The 17,060-nt window shown below is 37.3% G+C and overlaps 1 protein-coding gene across 1 annotated transcript in view; it reads left to right on the top strand.

Annotated features, from left to right (window-relative positions):
• Positions 1-17,060, top strand: part of IPO7 (importin 7) — a 67,416-nt gene that overhangs the window by 12,381 nt on the left and 37,975 nt on the right. Inside the window, exons 2-4 of the mRNA XM_006872995.1 lie at positions 5,793-5,874; positions 13,834-13,987; positions 14,398-14,556. Of these exons, the coding sequence (XP_006873057.1) occupies positions 5,793-5,874; positions 13,834-13,987; positions 14,398-14,556 (395 nt within the window). The remainder of the gene's footprint in view (positions 1-5,792; positions 5,875-13,833; positions 13,988-14,397; positions 14,557-17,060) is intronic.

The following is a 17,060-nucleotide window of genomic DNA, read 5'->3' on the forward strand; positions in this document are numbered from 1 at the left end:
CAACAAACTGACAGGCAATATTGACCGAAGACCAGAGGAGCTGTGGGGTGACATCAAGAACATCATATAGGAAGAAAGTAAAAGGTCATTTAAAAGACAGGAAAGAAAGACAAGACCAAAATAGATGTCAAAAGAGACTCTGAAACTTGCTTACCAGCATAGAGATGCTAAAGCAAATGGAAGAAATGAGGAAGTAAAAGAGCTGAACAGAAAATTTCAAAGTACAACTCTAGTAGAAGATAAAAGTCGAATATTATAATGAAATGTGCAAAGATCTGGATTTACAAAACCGAAAGGGAAAAAATATACTCAGCATTTCTCAAGCTGAAACATCTGAAGAAAAAATTCAAGCCTTGACGTAATATTCAAGAATTCTCTGGGCAAAATATTGAGAGATGCAGAAATCTTTAAAAGAAGATGGAAGGAATACAGTACCAAAAAGAAATGGTTTACGTTCAGCCAATTCAAGAGATAGCATATGATCAAGAGTCACTGATACTGAAGGAAGAACTACAAGGTACATTAAAGGCATTGGCAAAGAACAAGAGTCTGGGAATTAATGGAATACAAAGTGAAGTCTTTCAACAAACTCTTGCAGCACTGGAGGCACTCATCTATGCTAAGAAATTTGGATGTGACCATTACAAAGAGAGATGATTCAACAGTATGTGGAAATCATGTAACAATATCATTAATATCCCATGTAAATAAAATTTTGTTGAAGGTAGCTGCCAGAATTCAAGGTGGATTCAGAAGAGGACATGGAATTTGGGATGTCATTGCTGGTATCAGATGTATCTTGACTAAAAGCAGAGAATACCAGAAAAGATGTTTGTGCTTTATTGACGATATAAAAGCTTTTGACTGTGTGGATTATGACAAGCAGTGGATAACATGGGAAATAATGGGTATTCCAGAACATTTCATTGTAATGAGTATTGAGTTTTAGCCCTACTTAATGATGTTCAGGAGCTCTGGTAGCGTAGTGGTTATGAATTGGGCTGCAAACCACAAGGTCAGCAGTTTGAAACTACCAGCTGTTCTCTGGGAGAAAGATGAGGCTTTTTGTTCCCGTAAAGATTTACAGCCTCAGAAACCCTGTACAGGGTCGCTAAGAGCTGGAACCTACTCCACGTCACATAACAACAGCAATGATGTTCAGTGATCCATCTATCTGTTCCTCCAGACTTCTAATTGATGTGAGCATCCAGAATTTATATTTGTATTCTCACTTATATAAAAGATTTATTGTGTTTTCTGAGGCCAGTATTACTGTTTGCCGAACTTTGAGAAAAATATCATAACTACCCAAAATTTAAAATTATGGGTTTAAGTATATATATAAAGATTATGCTGGTAATATTTTATTGTAAAAATACTGAAGATAATTTGTGATTATTTGCTATAACCAAAAATGCCAGAAAATTGTTACATATCACCCAGTGCTTGAAAGAATGTTTATTCCTAATTTCAAGAGTTAATATATCCTTTTTTTATATATATATATATCTGTTTTGAATTATACTTATATAGGAATGTGGTCCTTTTTTTTTCTTCCTTTTTTTTTTTTTTTTTAACTTTTTGTGATATAATTTGTGTTTTATAAAATTAATGTTTTATGTGAATCTTAATGATTTTTGGTAAATTGTACATCATTGTCATAATCCTGTTTTAGAACATTTCTATCATCCTGACAAGATTCCTTATGCCAATTTAAACTTCTTTGGGAGAATACAAGACTTTCTCCTTTAGGGATTTCTACTGGGTTGAAGATTTTTATGGAGCAGGTGAGTAGATGTCCGAGGTTAAGTTTGCACATACTATTCCTGCTGACATAAATAGACTGTCTCTTAGTGTATCTCAGCTGTCTGAAAGTGACACTGTTGGACTCCATTATACTTGTTTATATTTGTGTTTTTCGGTTTGTGTGTGTTTCTTTGGTTAGATTTTTATTTAAGGTAGTGAAAGTAACTTTAAATAATTTAAAATTTTTTAAGTGATAAAATAGTCTTATTTTCATAGTTTTTTTTAATGACTTTAGATTATCTCTCATTTACATGTCATATCACTCATCTACTTAAAGTGTATAATGCAGTGGTTTTTAGTATATTAACAGGAGCTATGCAACCAAACCCATGATTTTAGAACATTTTTACCACGCATAGAAACCCCATACTTCTTAGTAGTTTCTCCTCTTTTTCCCTTCAAACCCCCACTCCTGGCAACCAACCATCAATCTGCTTTTTGTGTCTGGCTTATTTTACTTAGCATTTATGTTTTTAAGGTGCATCCATGTTGTAGCATGTACCAGTACTTCTCTTTCTTAATGCCAAATGATATTTTATCTTAGGAATATATACACTTTACTTATCCCTTCATCATTTCATGAGCATGAATAATTTTTCCATTTGACTATTGTGAATGATGCTGCTATGAATATTTGGGTTAAAAGTTTTGTTGCTTTTTTTTTTTTTTTTTTAATGGAGTAATTTGCATATAATACAAAGGTCATATAATAAATGTACAGCTCATTTTTACCTAGATCAAGATATGTAACATTTTATTGGCCTAGAACATTCCCGTGGCCTTCTTGGTATGCTGTCCCTCCCTACAGGTTACCACTATTCTGCCTTCAATTGCTATAGATTAGATTTACCTGTCCTTCAAATTTCATATGAATAGAATTAAGAATTACATGATATGTTCTCAAGGAGTCTGGCATCTTTCTCTCATGTTTTTGAGACCTGCGTTGTTGCTTGAAGAAGCCCTGGTGGTGCTGTAGCACTAAACTGCTCACTGCAAGGTCAGCAGTTCAAACTTAACAGCCACTCTGCAGGAGGAAAATGAAGCTTTTTGCTACTATAAAGATGTATAGCCTTAAAAACCCTATACAGGATTGCTATGACTTGATCTCAATAGCAATGGGGTTTGGGTTATAGCTTAATTCCATAAGTTGGTTTTATGTTAATTTTTTTAAACATGCTGTGAAGTATTTAATCTACCACAGTTTTTCTATTTACTTGTCAATGGACAAATCTTATTCTGAATATATGAAGTGTCATAGAGTTGGTTCAGCATAGGGTTTCCGAGGAGCTGCTAGTGGGTTTGAACCTGCTGACCTAGTGGTTAATAATGTAGTGTTTGTCCTACAATGTCACACCAGGACTCCATTGTGAATATAAGCACTCATGTCTCATGGATATATAGCTAAGAGTGAAATTGCTGTGAAAGAAAAGACCTGAAGTGTCCTCTCATGAAGATTGTTGTTGTTAGGTGTCATCGAGTCAGTACCGACTCATAGCAACCCTATGCATAACTGAATAAAACACTGCCTGGTCCTGAGCCAACCTCACAATTGTTGCCACACTTGAGCCATTGAGTTGACACTTTTCGAATTCGTCTCGCTGGGGTTCTTCCTCTTTTTCTCTTACCTTCCACCTTACCAAACGTGATATCGTTCTCCAGCGACTGGTCCCTCCTGACAATATGTCTTAAGTATGAGAGATGAAGTTTGGCCATCCTGGCCTCCAAGAAGCACTCTGGCTGCACTTCTTCCAGCACAGATCTGTTAGATCTTTTGGTAGCCTGTGGCATTTTCAATATTCTCCTCCAACCCCATTACTCAAAAGCATTAATTCTTCTACGGTCTTCCTTGTTTACTGTCCAGCTTTCACATGCATATGAGGTTATTGAAAATACCATGGTATGTGAAAGATCCTAGGTAAAAAGTCATAGCAAGTGCAAAGACTTTTGGGTAATATGTTTCTTACTGAAAGAACTTAAATAAGATTGATAAGGCAGAGCAGGAGGTGAGGGAGAGAGTATTTTAAAGAGCAAGATCATGCAGGATTATTAGCTTAGAGAAGGAGTTGAGGTTTTATTATTTAAAAAAAAAAAACAAAAAAACAAACTCAAACCCACTGCTATCAAGTCAATTCTGACTCATAGCAACCCTGTGTAGGGTTTCTGAAGCTATATAAATCCTTACAGGAACAGAAAGCCTCATTTTTCTTTCACAGAGTGACTGATGGCTTTGAACTGCAACCTTGCAGTTCCGTGAGGACTCCTGTGACTGGCTATGGTGGTGTTAATCATAATAGAGAGAGTGCATTGTTAAATAGACATTTTGAATATAGAGTTAACAGGACTTGATGTAATTTATTGGGGAAGAAGAAGAGGAAGTATTAAAGATGAGATTCAGGTAGTTCTAAGTAATTCTAAGGATAGTGACAGTGGAGGTAAGGTAGTACAGGTGAATAGAGTAACAGCTTTTAGGGGAAAGGCTGTTTTGAACGTAGTATATGTTTGAGAAGCCTGCAAGATAATGAGACGTTTGTTAATAATAGTCTGGCCTGGAAATGAGCAATTGCCATATAAACAACAATGACAATAAAAACCCACAAAAATCCCACGGCCATTGAGTTGATTCTGACTAGTGGCAACCTTAAAAGAAAGTAGGGCTTCCAAGACTGTAAATCTTTATAGGAGCAGACAGTCTTTTTCCTGTGGAGTTGCTGGCATGTTCTAATGGCTAACCCATTGGTTAGCAACTGAACACTTAATTACTGTGCCACCAGGACTCCTGAGAAGCAACCCACGAAATGTGGTATAGTAGGTAGAAGAGTATTTCTTTCAAAAGGGTAGGTGATAGGTAGTAAACTAATCAGTACCAGTGAAATGATCTGGTTTTGAGTACCGGAAAGGTCACCTTCCCCTTGATTTGCCTGTCTCTTCCTGTTCAGTTCTCAAATTTAGGCATTACTTTTGGGATGCTTTTCTGGATACATTCCTCAAGTCTGGGTTACAAAATACTCTTTGATTCTTTAATAGTTTCCCTACTTTCTCCATTAAACTAAGATTCCTGAGATCATGGGACCTGGTTGTCTTGTTCAACCCTCTGTCCACCTTCTCTGTGATGTATACAAAAAATTCCTGTGCCCGTCTTCTTAGAGTGAATTAAGTACTTATACTGTGTTCTTATATGGAAGAACTTTCATATATCCACAGAGATAAATTTCTGCTTGTTTGTTGATGGTGGTGGTATTAAGCACCATCAAGTTTGTTTCAGCTCATAGTGCCTGGTGCATTTGAACCGCCAATCTTGTGGTTAGCAATTTATTGTTTATCCCAAAGTGCCATAAATTTTGTAAGAATGTACTTTTAGAATGTTTGGAGAAATGTTTATAAAGGAAATAGAAATGACTATTATTCATGTGCAGAAAAATTCTAAAACTTGGGCTGGAGGGAGGAGCCTATACACATAATAGTGATTACATGGTTAGCAGTCCAGTGCTTATCCTACAGCACTATACCACCCATAGTATATTAATTTTTACAGATTGAACACACCTGTGTACAACAGCAGTCATATCAAGAAATAAAACATTAACAGCATCTTAGAAACCATCTCCCAGCGCTATTAATTTTTGTGATTTAGTATGTGCCTGGCCTTTTAACAAAACATCTCTGTGGAGAAATTATTTCTGAATTGGGGAAATCTGAATCACAGAAGAATGTTGTTTTTGAAATGCTGCCAGAAGTGTTGCATAAGAATATTAGCTGGGATACAGTTAAGGTGCAGCAGTTTACAGGCAAATGCAAAATGTTTCAGGAGTTAGATTATTAAATTGGCTTGAGTTCGACTGAGGGAAGTGATGGAAAATAAGGTTGGGAACAACTTGTGAAGTGCCTTTTGTGCTAGCCAAGCAGTGGAAGAATAATGGAGTTTCTTGGATCTGTTATTTTTAAATTTATTTATCTGTAGAAATTTAAATGTATTTCTTTGTTTGTAGGCGCACAAGTCTCTGAATTTTGTGTCAACACTGCTTCAGATTACTATGTCGGAACAACTGGAATTACCTGTGAGACAGGCAGGCAAGTTTCTTGAATTATTTTGAGTGTCAATATATTGTTGAAAAGGCTCATACTTGAATAACAGAAGCATCTAGAGTTGACTTTTCAGTGATTTTTCTTCCTTGGAATTAGTTTTGCCATCAAGTATTAACTACATACAACAAACAAATGTCTTGGTATTTGGTGGTAGAGTTTAAAGAAATAATGTCCTGTTTAGTTGAATTAAGAGGAAACCTGGAAAGAGAAAAGGTGAAAACTACTTCTGAATATTGTCTATTAGCTTGCAAAATAATGCAATTCACATCTTCTAATTTCTTCTTGTTTGGTTTGCGGATGGGTTACTTTTGTTATAGAAAATACAAAGTACCAATAATCATATCGTTCTTGAAAAAACAATTCTATTTTGGTATTTTTTCTTGTTCTTTTTCCCTATGCTAAATTTTAAATGTTCTTACATAGTATAAACATTTCTTAGTTTTCACACTTTGAGAGCTAATTATGTCATGTAATGATGAACATTTCTCTGTTATTGTTAAGTGCCATGGAGTCAGTTCCGACTCATAGCAACCCTGTACAGGGTTTCTGAGGCTGTAAATCTTTATGGGAGCAGAAAACCTTGTCTTTCTCCCGCTTAACAGCTGATAGTTTCGAACTGCTGACCTTGCGGTTCACAGCCAGATTCGTAACCACTACACTACCAGAGCTTCTCTGTTATTAGAAGTAGAATTTAAGTTCTTCAGTTATGCTTTCCCCCCACCCCACAATTTTATTCTAGAGCCTAAAGAATTCATTGCCTAACACACTAGATACCTAGTAAATAAATAGATAAATGTAAGTCATTTATCTTTTTTTTTTTTTTTAAAAGAAACAGCAAGAGTGGCATTAAAATGGAATATTTCTCATGTGATTATTTCTTAATTAATTTCTAATTTTTACTAAAGTTGTAACTCTGATTTTTAGAAAGAGCTTAATGTATTCTAGAAATTTGATTGTATAAGCAAAATTATATTGTATTAGAAAATGATTAATTGTATAAACACCAGAACCATCTAAACCATGTAATTTTGTCAAATTTAAAATGTCATTAATTTTATTTTTGCTTGTCACTAATTTTTAAGTTGTACTCATAACAGTTGAATTCACTACCTGTTCATCACTTCTTTTGTAACTGTGGAGACGTGTGTTGCTATGATGCTGGAAGTTATGCCAACAGGGTCACCAGTTTTCAATGGCTCTTCCAGACAAGACAGGTTAACAAGAAAGGGATGGCAATCTACTTCCAAAAATTAAGTCAATGAGATTCCTATGGATCACAACAGAACATTGTTTTTACTTTGCTAGAAGATGAACCTCTTAATTTGTTGTTGGGTTTTAGGTGTACCTATGTCAGTTCCAACTCATAGTTACCCAGGCAAAACAAAATGAAACATCGCACTGTGCTACGCCATCCTCACATTCCTTCCTGTGCTTGAGTCCAATCTTACAGCCACTGTGTCAGTTTATCTCATGAAGGTCTACTTCTTTTTCACTACTTTACCTTTAAGCAGGTTGTCCTTTTGTAGGGACTATTCCCTTCTGATGTTCATGTTCAAAGTACATGAAATAAAGTCTACCATCCTTGCTTCTAAGAAGTATTCTGGTTGTTTTACTTTCTTCAATACAGATTTATTTTTTTTTCTTCAGGCAATCTATGATATATTTAATATTCTTCACCAGTACCATATTCGTCAGTCTTTCTTGTTGATTGTCCAGCTTTCACATGCTTATGAGGCAATTGAAAGTAACATGGCTTGAGTCAGATGCATCTTAGTCTTCCAAGTAACATCTTTCATTTTTTTAACAATGTAAAGAGATCTTTTGTAGCAGATTTGCTAATACAGTACTTCATCTTATTTCATGACTGCTGCTTCCCTAGCCATTAGTTGTGGATCCAAGTAAAATGAAATTTTTTGACAACTTCAATCTTTTCTGTGTATCATAATGTTACTTATTGGACCAGTTGTGGCTATTTATGTTTTCCTTTTGTTGAGGTGTAATCCCTAGGTTGCAAAGCATTTAAAATACACAGTGGCGGTATCATTAGACTCAAGCGTACCAACAGTTGTGAAAATGACATAGGACCAGGCAGCAGGCAATGTTTCATTCTGTTGTGTATTGGGTCACTATGAATTGAAACGGATTTAATAGCAACGAGCTCTGGTAGCGTAGTGGTTACGAATCGGGCTGCGAACCTTAAGGTCAGCAGTTCGAAACTACCAGCTGCTCCGCAGGAGAAAGATAAGGCTTTCTACTCCTGTAAAGATTTACACCCTCGGAAACCCCTGTACAGGGTCGCTATGGGTCGGAATCGACTCGACGGCACTTAACAACAACAACAACAACAACAATAACAATAAGGAGTCCTGGTGTGGCACTGTGGGTTAATGCGCCAGACTGCAAAGTCAGTTTGAACTGCAAGGTTGACAGTTCAAGCTCACCAGCTGCTCCTTGGAAACCCTACACAGGGTTGCTATGGGTTGGAAATGACTCAACGGCACTTAACAACAACAACAATAACAATAATTGAATGATCTCTGTAATGCATGTCTTAAGGAAGTTGTTTCATCTTTGTAGTCAAATTCAAGTTTTCTACATGGGTTGTATATAAAAAATACATATAAGCCATAAGATCTTTGCAGTACCATTTCCAGTTCTTTGTTTTATCCAACCAGGGTGGCAGGGGGTAGGTAAACAAAAACTGTCTTAGGCTGCGTTTTCTAGAGGAGTGAAACTTAGACATATATTTTCAAACCTGAAGTGTTTGGCTAAACCACTAGCCAAATTTGAAAGACTTGAGCTGTTTTGTTGAACCTGGAGCAGAGTAGGAAAGTTGAATGTGGATGAGACAAGTGTGTAACTGCTTTGAGGGATGTAGGAAATGGATGTGGACTGGGAAAGAGGGGCAGATTCTAATTTAATGGTGCCTTAGGTTAGGTTCTCCTGATGACCAAAACCATTGAAGCTTAAATATATTTATATCACACAGTTGTAGATGAGCGAGAGTCCCAAGTCCAGGTTAGATGAACCAAGAACAGCAGACCAGGTGGCATGAAGATAGTAGATCAGGTCACTGGCTTAAGTCCAGAGAACCAGAGGTCAGAGGATGAGCCAGATGCAAGATCCTGGCCTAGCAGAGAGCAAGCAAGCTTTGCCTGAATGTCTAATATATTGGAAGCAGGCCACAACCTGAGGAAACAGCTTTTTAATTGCTCATAGCAGATTTCATCATAGTCAATTGCATTTTATTAGATCTCATGGAGATAAATACATTTCATCTCTAAACCACTGAGAATCTTGGCTCAGTCAAGTTCACACAAAATCTTAGTACCACAAACACCAACTTAGTGTCACAAATACCAACTCAGAATTGTACAAATAAGTACATATATCTCATTCCTGTATTCATTATGATGAAGAAATATTCAGAGCTTGCATTTAGCAGACACATGAGCTGTTGTTAGGTGCCATCGAGTCGGAACCTACTCATAGCAAACCTATGCATAGCATAATGAAACACTGCCCAATCCTGGGCCAACTTCACTACTGTTGGCACGCTTAAGTCCATCGATGCTGCCACTTGGCCAATCCATCTCATTGGGGGTCTTCCTCTTTTTCTCTGACCCTCCACCTTACCAAACATGATATCCTTCTCCATCCTGACAATATGTCCAAAGTATGAGAGACGAAGTTTGGCCATCTTGGCCTCTAAGGAACATTCTGGATGCACTTCTTCCAAAACGGATCTATTGGGTCTTTTGGCAGCCCATGCATGGCACTTTCAATTTTCTCTTCCAACACCATAACTAAAAAGCATCAGTTCTTCTATGATCTTCCTTATTCACTGTCCAGCTTTCACATGCATATGAGGTTATTGAAAATACCATGGCTTGGGTCAGGCGCACCTTAGTCTTCAAGCTAACATCTTTGCTCTTAAACACTTTAAAAAGTTTCTGTGCAGCAGATTTGCCTAATGCAATATATCCTCTGATTTCTTGACTGCTGCTTCCGTGAGTGAGTGTTGATGGTTGATCTGAGTAAACTGAAGTCTTTGACAACTTCAGTCTTTTCTCCATTGATAAGAATGCTGTTTATTGGTCCAGTGGTGAGGAATTTTGTTTTCTTTACATTGAGATGTAATCCATACTGAATGTTGTGCTCTTTGATCTTCATCAGTAAATGTTTTTTAAGCCCTCTTCACTTTCAGCAAGCAAGGTTGTATCATCTGCATATCGCAGGTTGTTCATGAGTCTTCCTCCAATCCTGATGCCATGTTTTTCTTCATAGAACCCAGCTACTCGGATTATTTGCTCAGCATACAGGTTGAATAAGTTTGGTGAAAGAATACAAGTTTGTTGGACACCAGTTTTAATTTGAAAACCATTCATTGTTCCCATTTTCTACTCGAACAACTGCTTTTTGGTCCAGGTACAGATTCCTCATGAGCACAATTAAGTGTTCTGGAATACTCATACTTCGCAATGTTGTCCATAGCTTGTATTTAGTGTTAATTTTGATCTTTGTTCGGGTTTGGATCTGAAGAATCAAAGTTCTAGAAATAGTTTTAATCTCAAATATGAGGTGGCTCCAAATGTTTGTGCAAAAATTTCATTATCTTTTTTTTTTTTTTTCTTAATGTTTAGTGAATTATGTGATAGTTCACATGGGAGAACATTAGCTTTACATTCATCCTATCATATATCATTTCATTGCCATGGTTACAGTCCCCTCCATGCATCATCAGCCAACCAAAGGGTATATATACCCTGCAAGCCTGCCCTCCGATCGTCAGCACACAGCCCCTCTCCCTCTCTGGGTCTAAAGTCCCAAGCAGCTCCATCTCACCGTGTCATCATCTCTGCCTCCATCTCTGGCGTCACTGCTTCTCTGGGTAGGGCCCCGCTCTTCACTCTTCTCCCTTGATGGTCCCAGGGACCTCCGCTCATAGACTACAAAGTCAGTCACTACTTTTACATTTCCAGCCCACACAATCAGTCCTGATAACAATTACTTATTATTGTATAACAAGAGACCTATCCACATTTCCTTTCAGCCTGGCCCAGACAGATTGGCTACTACTCAGTGGAGATTCTACCTTCCTCCATGCCCTCTGGATCTAGGCTCCCTCTTGAAAGCTTGTAAGCCAGTCACTTCTTGCCTTTGTAGCCCCCCCATTTTGGATAGCCAATGTCTAAGTTGCCCATGCCCGTCTACTCTGTGTATGGAGGGTGTGGGAATAATCCTCGGTATAAAGATTTGACCCTCCTTTGAGATATTGCATCCATAAGTGTTGATCAAGTTCATCAAATTGTATCAGATTACTCTTTGTTTCCTCTTCTTTCTTCTTCTAGTTGACCTCTGATCATCCAGTCATTGAAGCCAGGTCAAGTGGGTATTATCTGCAAGTGTAGGTGTTCTTGTGCATATGCCCTCTCTTCTTATCAACTGGACACTTCCCTCTCCAGTCTCGTCCTGTGTGGCTGTGTCACTGACTCTGGGCCCAAGAGTCCTCAGGTCTTGCCACACTGCTGGCCAACCAGGCCTCCTCCTGGGTTCACAGGAGACTATTGAACATTGTAGGGCTTAGTTCACAGCTTCATTGCTGTTTTCCATCGCTTCCCCTTATTGGTGACAAACATGGTCACTAGTCAGAGCGCATGTCTGCTCGTGTATTCCCTTTGAGTCTTAGTCTTGGAAGGGGGTTTGCCCTGAAGGGACCCGACCACTTTTCTTGATGTCTCCTGGATGATGAACAAAAATTTCATTATCTTTTAATTCCATTTTTCCATGAAATTTTTTTGAAGCTTTTATTGTGTAAATTAAGTGATCGTTTACATCGAAGAACATCAGTTTGCGCTCAACCTATTGTATTTTGTTTCACTGCAATGATTTAAAAAAAAAAAACCTCCATGCCCATCGATTTAAGAGTATTTGCCTCTATTCCTCTTTTTTTTTTTTTTTTTTTTTTTTTGATGTACACAAAACCACGAAGGAATATATAACCATTTAAGCTCACCAGTCACTCCTCAGAAACCCTATACAGGGTCGCTATGGGTCGAAACTGACACACCGGCACTTAACAATAACAACAACAAGCAACCAAAGGGCACATTTTGCAAGCTAGCCTCCTACTCACCAGCACAGCCTTTCTCTTTCCATGAGTCTAGAGTCCTTATACTATCTTTCCATGCCTCTGTCTCTGGTGTCACTACTTGTCTGGGTAGGATTGCACGTTTCCCTCATAATCTTCCCTCCTGATGGTCCTGAGGTCCTGTAAGATTAACTACTTCCCCCCTTTTGTTGCACATCTATTACCTTTACAGTTAAATTGTTACATGATAACAATTACTGTTGAATCAAAATAAGTCTACCCCCATCTCCTTTTATCAGACCCATCTAGGTAAGATGAAAGCTATTCAAGTGGGGATTCTGTGTTTCCTCCAACCCCACACACACACTGTGAACCGAAACTCCGTCTTGAAAACTTGTAAGCCAGCCAATTCCTGCCTTTTAGGTAACTGATGTGTGAGTTGCCCTTCCCTATCAACCCTGTGTAAATATCTTGATCTGAAGACTCCTTCTCAGTATTGAGCAACTACATCCATAGGAAAAGGTCAAGTTCATCAAATTGTAGCAATTTACATTTGCTTCCTGTTTCAAACTTCTTTCTCTTCCTCTAGTTGAGTTCCATGAACTTTTTGAAGTTCCCTCCTGTATCAGTCCTACATATTGAGTCAGTGCTCTTTTACTGTATATAACATTAATTTCGAAACTTGTTCAAAGTGTATTCCTAAAAAAAAATTTTTAATAATGCAAGATGGTTTAATATTTTAATCACTAGGATAAAGTGAAGTATATAAATCCTTATAGTATTGTTTATACTGGTTTAAATAGGATTAGGGTTCCAGTTAAGAGTTAATTACTGAACACAGAAGTAGAGTCTGTGTTTTGCAGAACTTAAAAATTAATTTTGAGAAACTTTGTTTTCTAAGCATTTGTGATTGAGCTTTTTCTGTTTTAATTTTTGTCCCTTAGTTTCTCCTTTTATATTAAAGGGAAGGTCTGGGCAGAAAGCATTGTTAACAATTTACATTTTGCCACATCAATTTGAGTTAACTTTGTTCAAAGTTTTTGGTTCCCATTGACTTGATTCTGATTTCTGACAACCCTTTGTGTGCAGAGTAAAACTGCACTCTGTAGGATTTTAAAACTGACCTTTCGGAAGTACTTTACCAGGCCTGATTTCCCATTGTTACTGAGTCCATTCAGAATCATAGCAACCCTATAAAGCAGAGTAGAACTGCCCCATAGGGCTTCCAAGACTGTAATCTTTACTTATGCATACAGATTGCCACATCTTTTTCTCTCAGAATGACTTTAATGGACTACATCTTTATACTGTAGCCCCCCCCCCCCCCGCTATTTTAAAGAAAAATTGAAATTTTTGTTATTAACATAATTGTAGAAATTATATTGGAATGTTGTTAGTTACATGTTGTTGAGTGACTTCCGACTTACAATAATAGCCTTGTATAGGGTTTCTGAGGAGTGACTGGTGTGTTTGAACTTCCAACCTTGCAGTTAGCAGTCCACTGCTTATCCTACAACACCACACCAGGAATAGTGTGTGAAAATTGTATAGAGGCTTCATTTAGAAAACGGATCTGCTAAAATTAAAATAGCTGTCCTATAGAAAGCCAAAAAAAAAGTTGTAAGAGTAAATGTAATGTACAAAAGTCATGTAACTGTTTAATTTTTATATATTTCATACTTTTAATAATATCTTTGTAGGTTGATTGCTGCAGTTGAGAGTATTAAATTGATATTTGGTGATCAACTTTTTAAATAATGGTCTGAAAGAAATGATTGAGGTGTGGACACATAGAAGGGGTACTTACCAGGTCATCACAGTAAACATCTTTTGGTCAAACTAATCTGTTTCAGGTGTTATATATTTGAAAAATATGATAACACAGTATTGGCCTGATCGAGAAACAGCACCAGGGGATATATCTCCTTACACTATTCCAGAAGAAGATCGACATTGTATTCGAGAAAACATTGTAGAAGCCATTATTCACTCCCCTGAGCTTATAAGGTATGTATTTATTTTAACTTATTGTAGCATTTTGATGTTTAAGATCTCCTTTATTTTTGTGATTTTTCAGAATTTTAAATGATGATTGTTGTTGTTGTTAAGTGCCGTCGAGTCAATTCCGACCAATAGCAACCCTGTACAAGGTTGCTGAAAATGATGATGATAGGGGATGACAAATGGAAACATTTGGCATCAAGTGTTTATTTTAAATAACTTTATTTAAAAATAACAGATATTTAGTTATTTTTAAAATCAGGAACAGTTTTTGTTGAGTGACTTATTGTCACTCATCTGTAACCAAATATCAGACCGTTATTTTAAATTAGTTTTGTTGTATACAGCCATTTTCTGTGAGTTAGCAAAATTTTATCTGGGTATAATTTCATCCTTATTCTATTTTTTCCTTTTAGGGTACAACTTACTACATGCATTCATCATATCATCAAACATGATTATCCAAGCCGTTGGACTGCCATTGTGGACAAAATTGGCTTTTATCTTCAGTCTGATAACAGTGCTTGTTGGCTAGGAATTCTTCTTTGCCTTTATCAGCTTGTGAAAAATTATGAGTAAGTGTCTCTTGATCCCTATATAGGGTTTGAGAAGTAGGAAACTTTGTTTTAAGACATAAAATTACATTTGATATTTTTTATAAAACAGTGAATTATTTGTTTTCAGTGTAATATTTTCCTTTTGAAATCGCATTCTTACTCTAATGCTGCAATCTCCTCTTCTGTTGATTGACTAAGAAACCCATCTTACTAATTTTTTCTTAATCATTATTTTTTTACCTATGTAAAAACAAAATTATCTCCAATGTTTGGCTCTTCTTTATATTTAGCTGTTAAAGGAGCCCTAGTGGAGTCCTGGTGTGGTGCTATAAAATAGCACTCGATTGCAATGTCAGTTTGAACCACAAGGTCAGCAGTTCAAATCCATCATCTGTTCCTTGGAAATCCTATACAGATTCTCTATGAATCAGAACTAACTCCACATCACTTCACCACAACAACAGTGGTACTGTAGTATAAGCACTGGACTGGTAGCGTAGTGGTGACGAATTGGGCTGCGAACCTTAAGATCAGCAGTTCAAAACTACCAGCCGCTCCGCAGAAGAAAGATGAGACTTTCTGCTCCCGTAAAGATTTACAGTCTCGGAAACCCTGTACAGGGTTGCTGTGGGTCGGAACCGACTTGACAGAACTTAACAACAACAACATAAACCATAAGGTCAGCAGTTCAAACCCATCAGCCACTCTGCAGGAGAATGATGAGCCTTTCTGCTCCTATAAAGATTTACGGCCTTAGAAACCCTATGAAGGGTAGTTATGAGTCAGAATCAACTCGATATCATCTGCTTCAGGTAAGCTTTTGTAAACTGTGAAGGTAGAGTACATTAAGCACTAGTGCTCTTTATTTTGCCTTTCAGTGAACTTTATCTTCGTTTGGACTATTAGTACATTGCAGGAACCTACATCTGATTTCTTTTAAGAAGAGTACATTGGAATGTCATCTTTGAAGATCCAAGTGTTTTGAGTGCTCCAAACATAGTGTTTACATAATTAAGCAAATTATAGTTCATATAAATAATTGATATTAACATGAAAGCCATATCTGGGCTTGGGGATCAGAAGAAAAATCTTAATGTTGGGAAGGTGAGAACAGTACTATGTTGAAGAGATTTTGTGGTGAAAATAATGAAATCAGTAGGCCACGTGGAAGGTTTTATATGGGAAAATTATGAAAGGCATAAGAAGAGCTTTACACCAAAGTAGTGACTTTTTTTCTGGTCCTAACAGCTACACAGATGCCATTGTGAACTCTCTAATTCTGGGGCTGGTAGTTAGCCTCCAGTGTCCTTTATGGGACTGACTTCAAAGTAGCTGATAAACTGCTGCTTTTGTTCTGAGCAGGAGAGAACTATACATTTACAGCATTGGTACTGGTGTTTTCTTGTGTTCCCACCAGCTACCCATCTTCCTGCTAAGGAATGTTCCAGCTGTTGCTTCAACCTCTGTCAGAGTGCCAGTTGTTATAGTTCTGGTAAGTGAGTGACTAAAATTAGAGAGAATAATAATAAGCTGTCATTGCCAACGAGGAAGTTCAAATCTCCTGGCACGTAATCTTAGCAGGAGAGCAAAATAGGAATAGTTAAATGGGAGATACAGGAAACTGCTACAGTGTTAGAAATCCAGGTAGTGTACAGTTGTGGAGCACAAGGTGTTCACAAGAGGTCTGTGTGGACTGAAGCAGTTTTAAGAAAATTTGTGGAGCAGTTGGATATGGTGGCCTCCTTCAGAAGCATAGATCCTCAAAAAATGCTTGAGAGTTAAAAGCATGAAGAAGGATTTGAAGAGGAAAGTATGTTATAACATATGGAATAGCCTGAGCAAAGAAAGATCAAGAGTTTTGCACATGAGACATTGTCTTAGTAGTAAGGAGACCATAAAATGGGAAGAATAATTTCTGTTGAGAAGTTGGGAATAGTTACGGAATGGTAATTGGGACCATTATAATAGAGGTATAGCACTGTAGAATAAGCACTGGACCGCAAGGTCAGTGGTTGAACCCCACAGCAGCTCCTAGAGAACCTATACAGGGTTACTATGAGTCAGAACTGACTCAATAGCATGTAGCATCAACATTTGCAAGATGTAATTTCTGAGCACATTAAAATACTTTCCATTAATTTTGTTGATAATAGTGTGAACATTTCTCTTATACTTTTAATGTTTTTGTGAATTAATTACATGTGGGTTTACAAATCAGTTTTCCATTAGTCATTTCATACACATTTTGTTTCATGTAATTCCTATAATGTAACATCACTTATCCTATAAGGTCAGAAGTTCGAACCTACCAGTTGCTTTTCAGAAACCCTATATAGAGTCGATATGAGTCAGCACCCACTTGATAGCACTTAACAACAAGAACCTATATGTGGGCCTTTAGTGTGGCACTGTAGGATAAGGACTGAACTGCTAGCCGCAAGCCCATTACCCAGTCCTTAGAAACCCTGTTGTTGTTAAGTGCTACTGAGTCAGTACCGAATGAAACATTGTCCAGTCCTGTG

This window comes from Chrysochloris asiatica, unplaced genomic scaffold, assembly GCF_000296735.1.
Source record: "Chrysochloris asiatica unplaced genomic scaffold, ChrAsi1.0 scaffold00219, whole genome shotgun sequence".
NCBI classification, from domain to species: Eukaryota; Metazoa; Chordata; class Mammalia; order Afrosoricida; family Chrysochloridae; genus Chrysochloris; species Chrysochloris asiatica.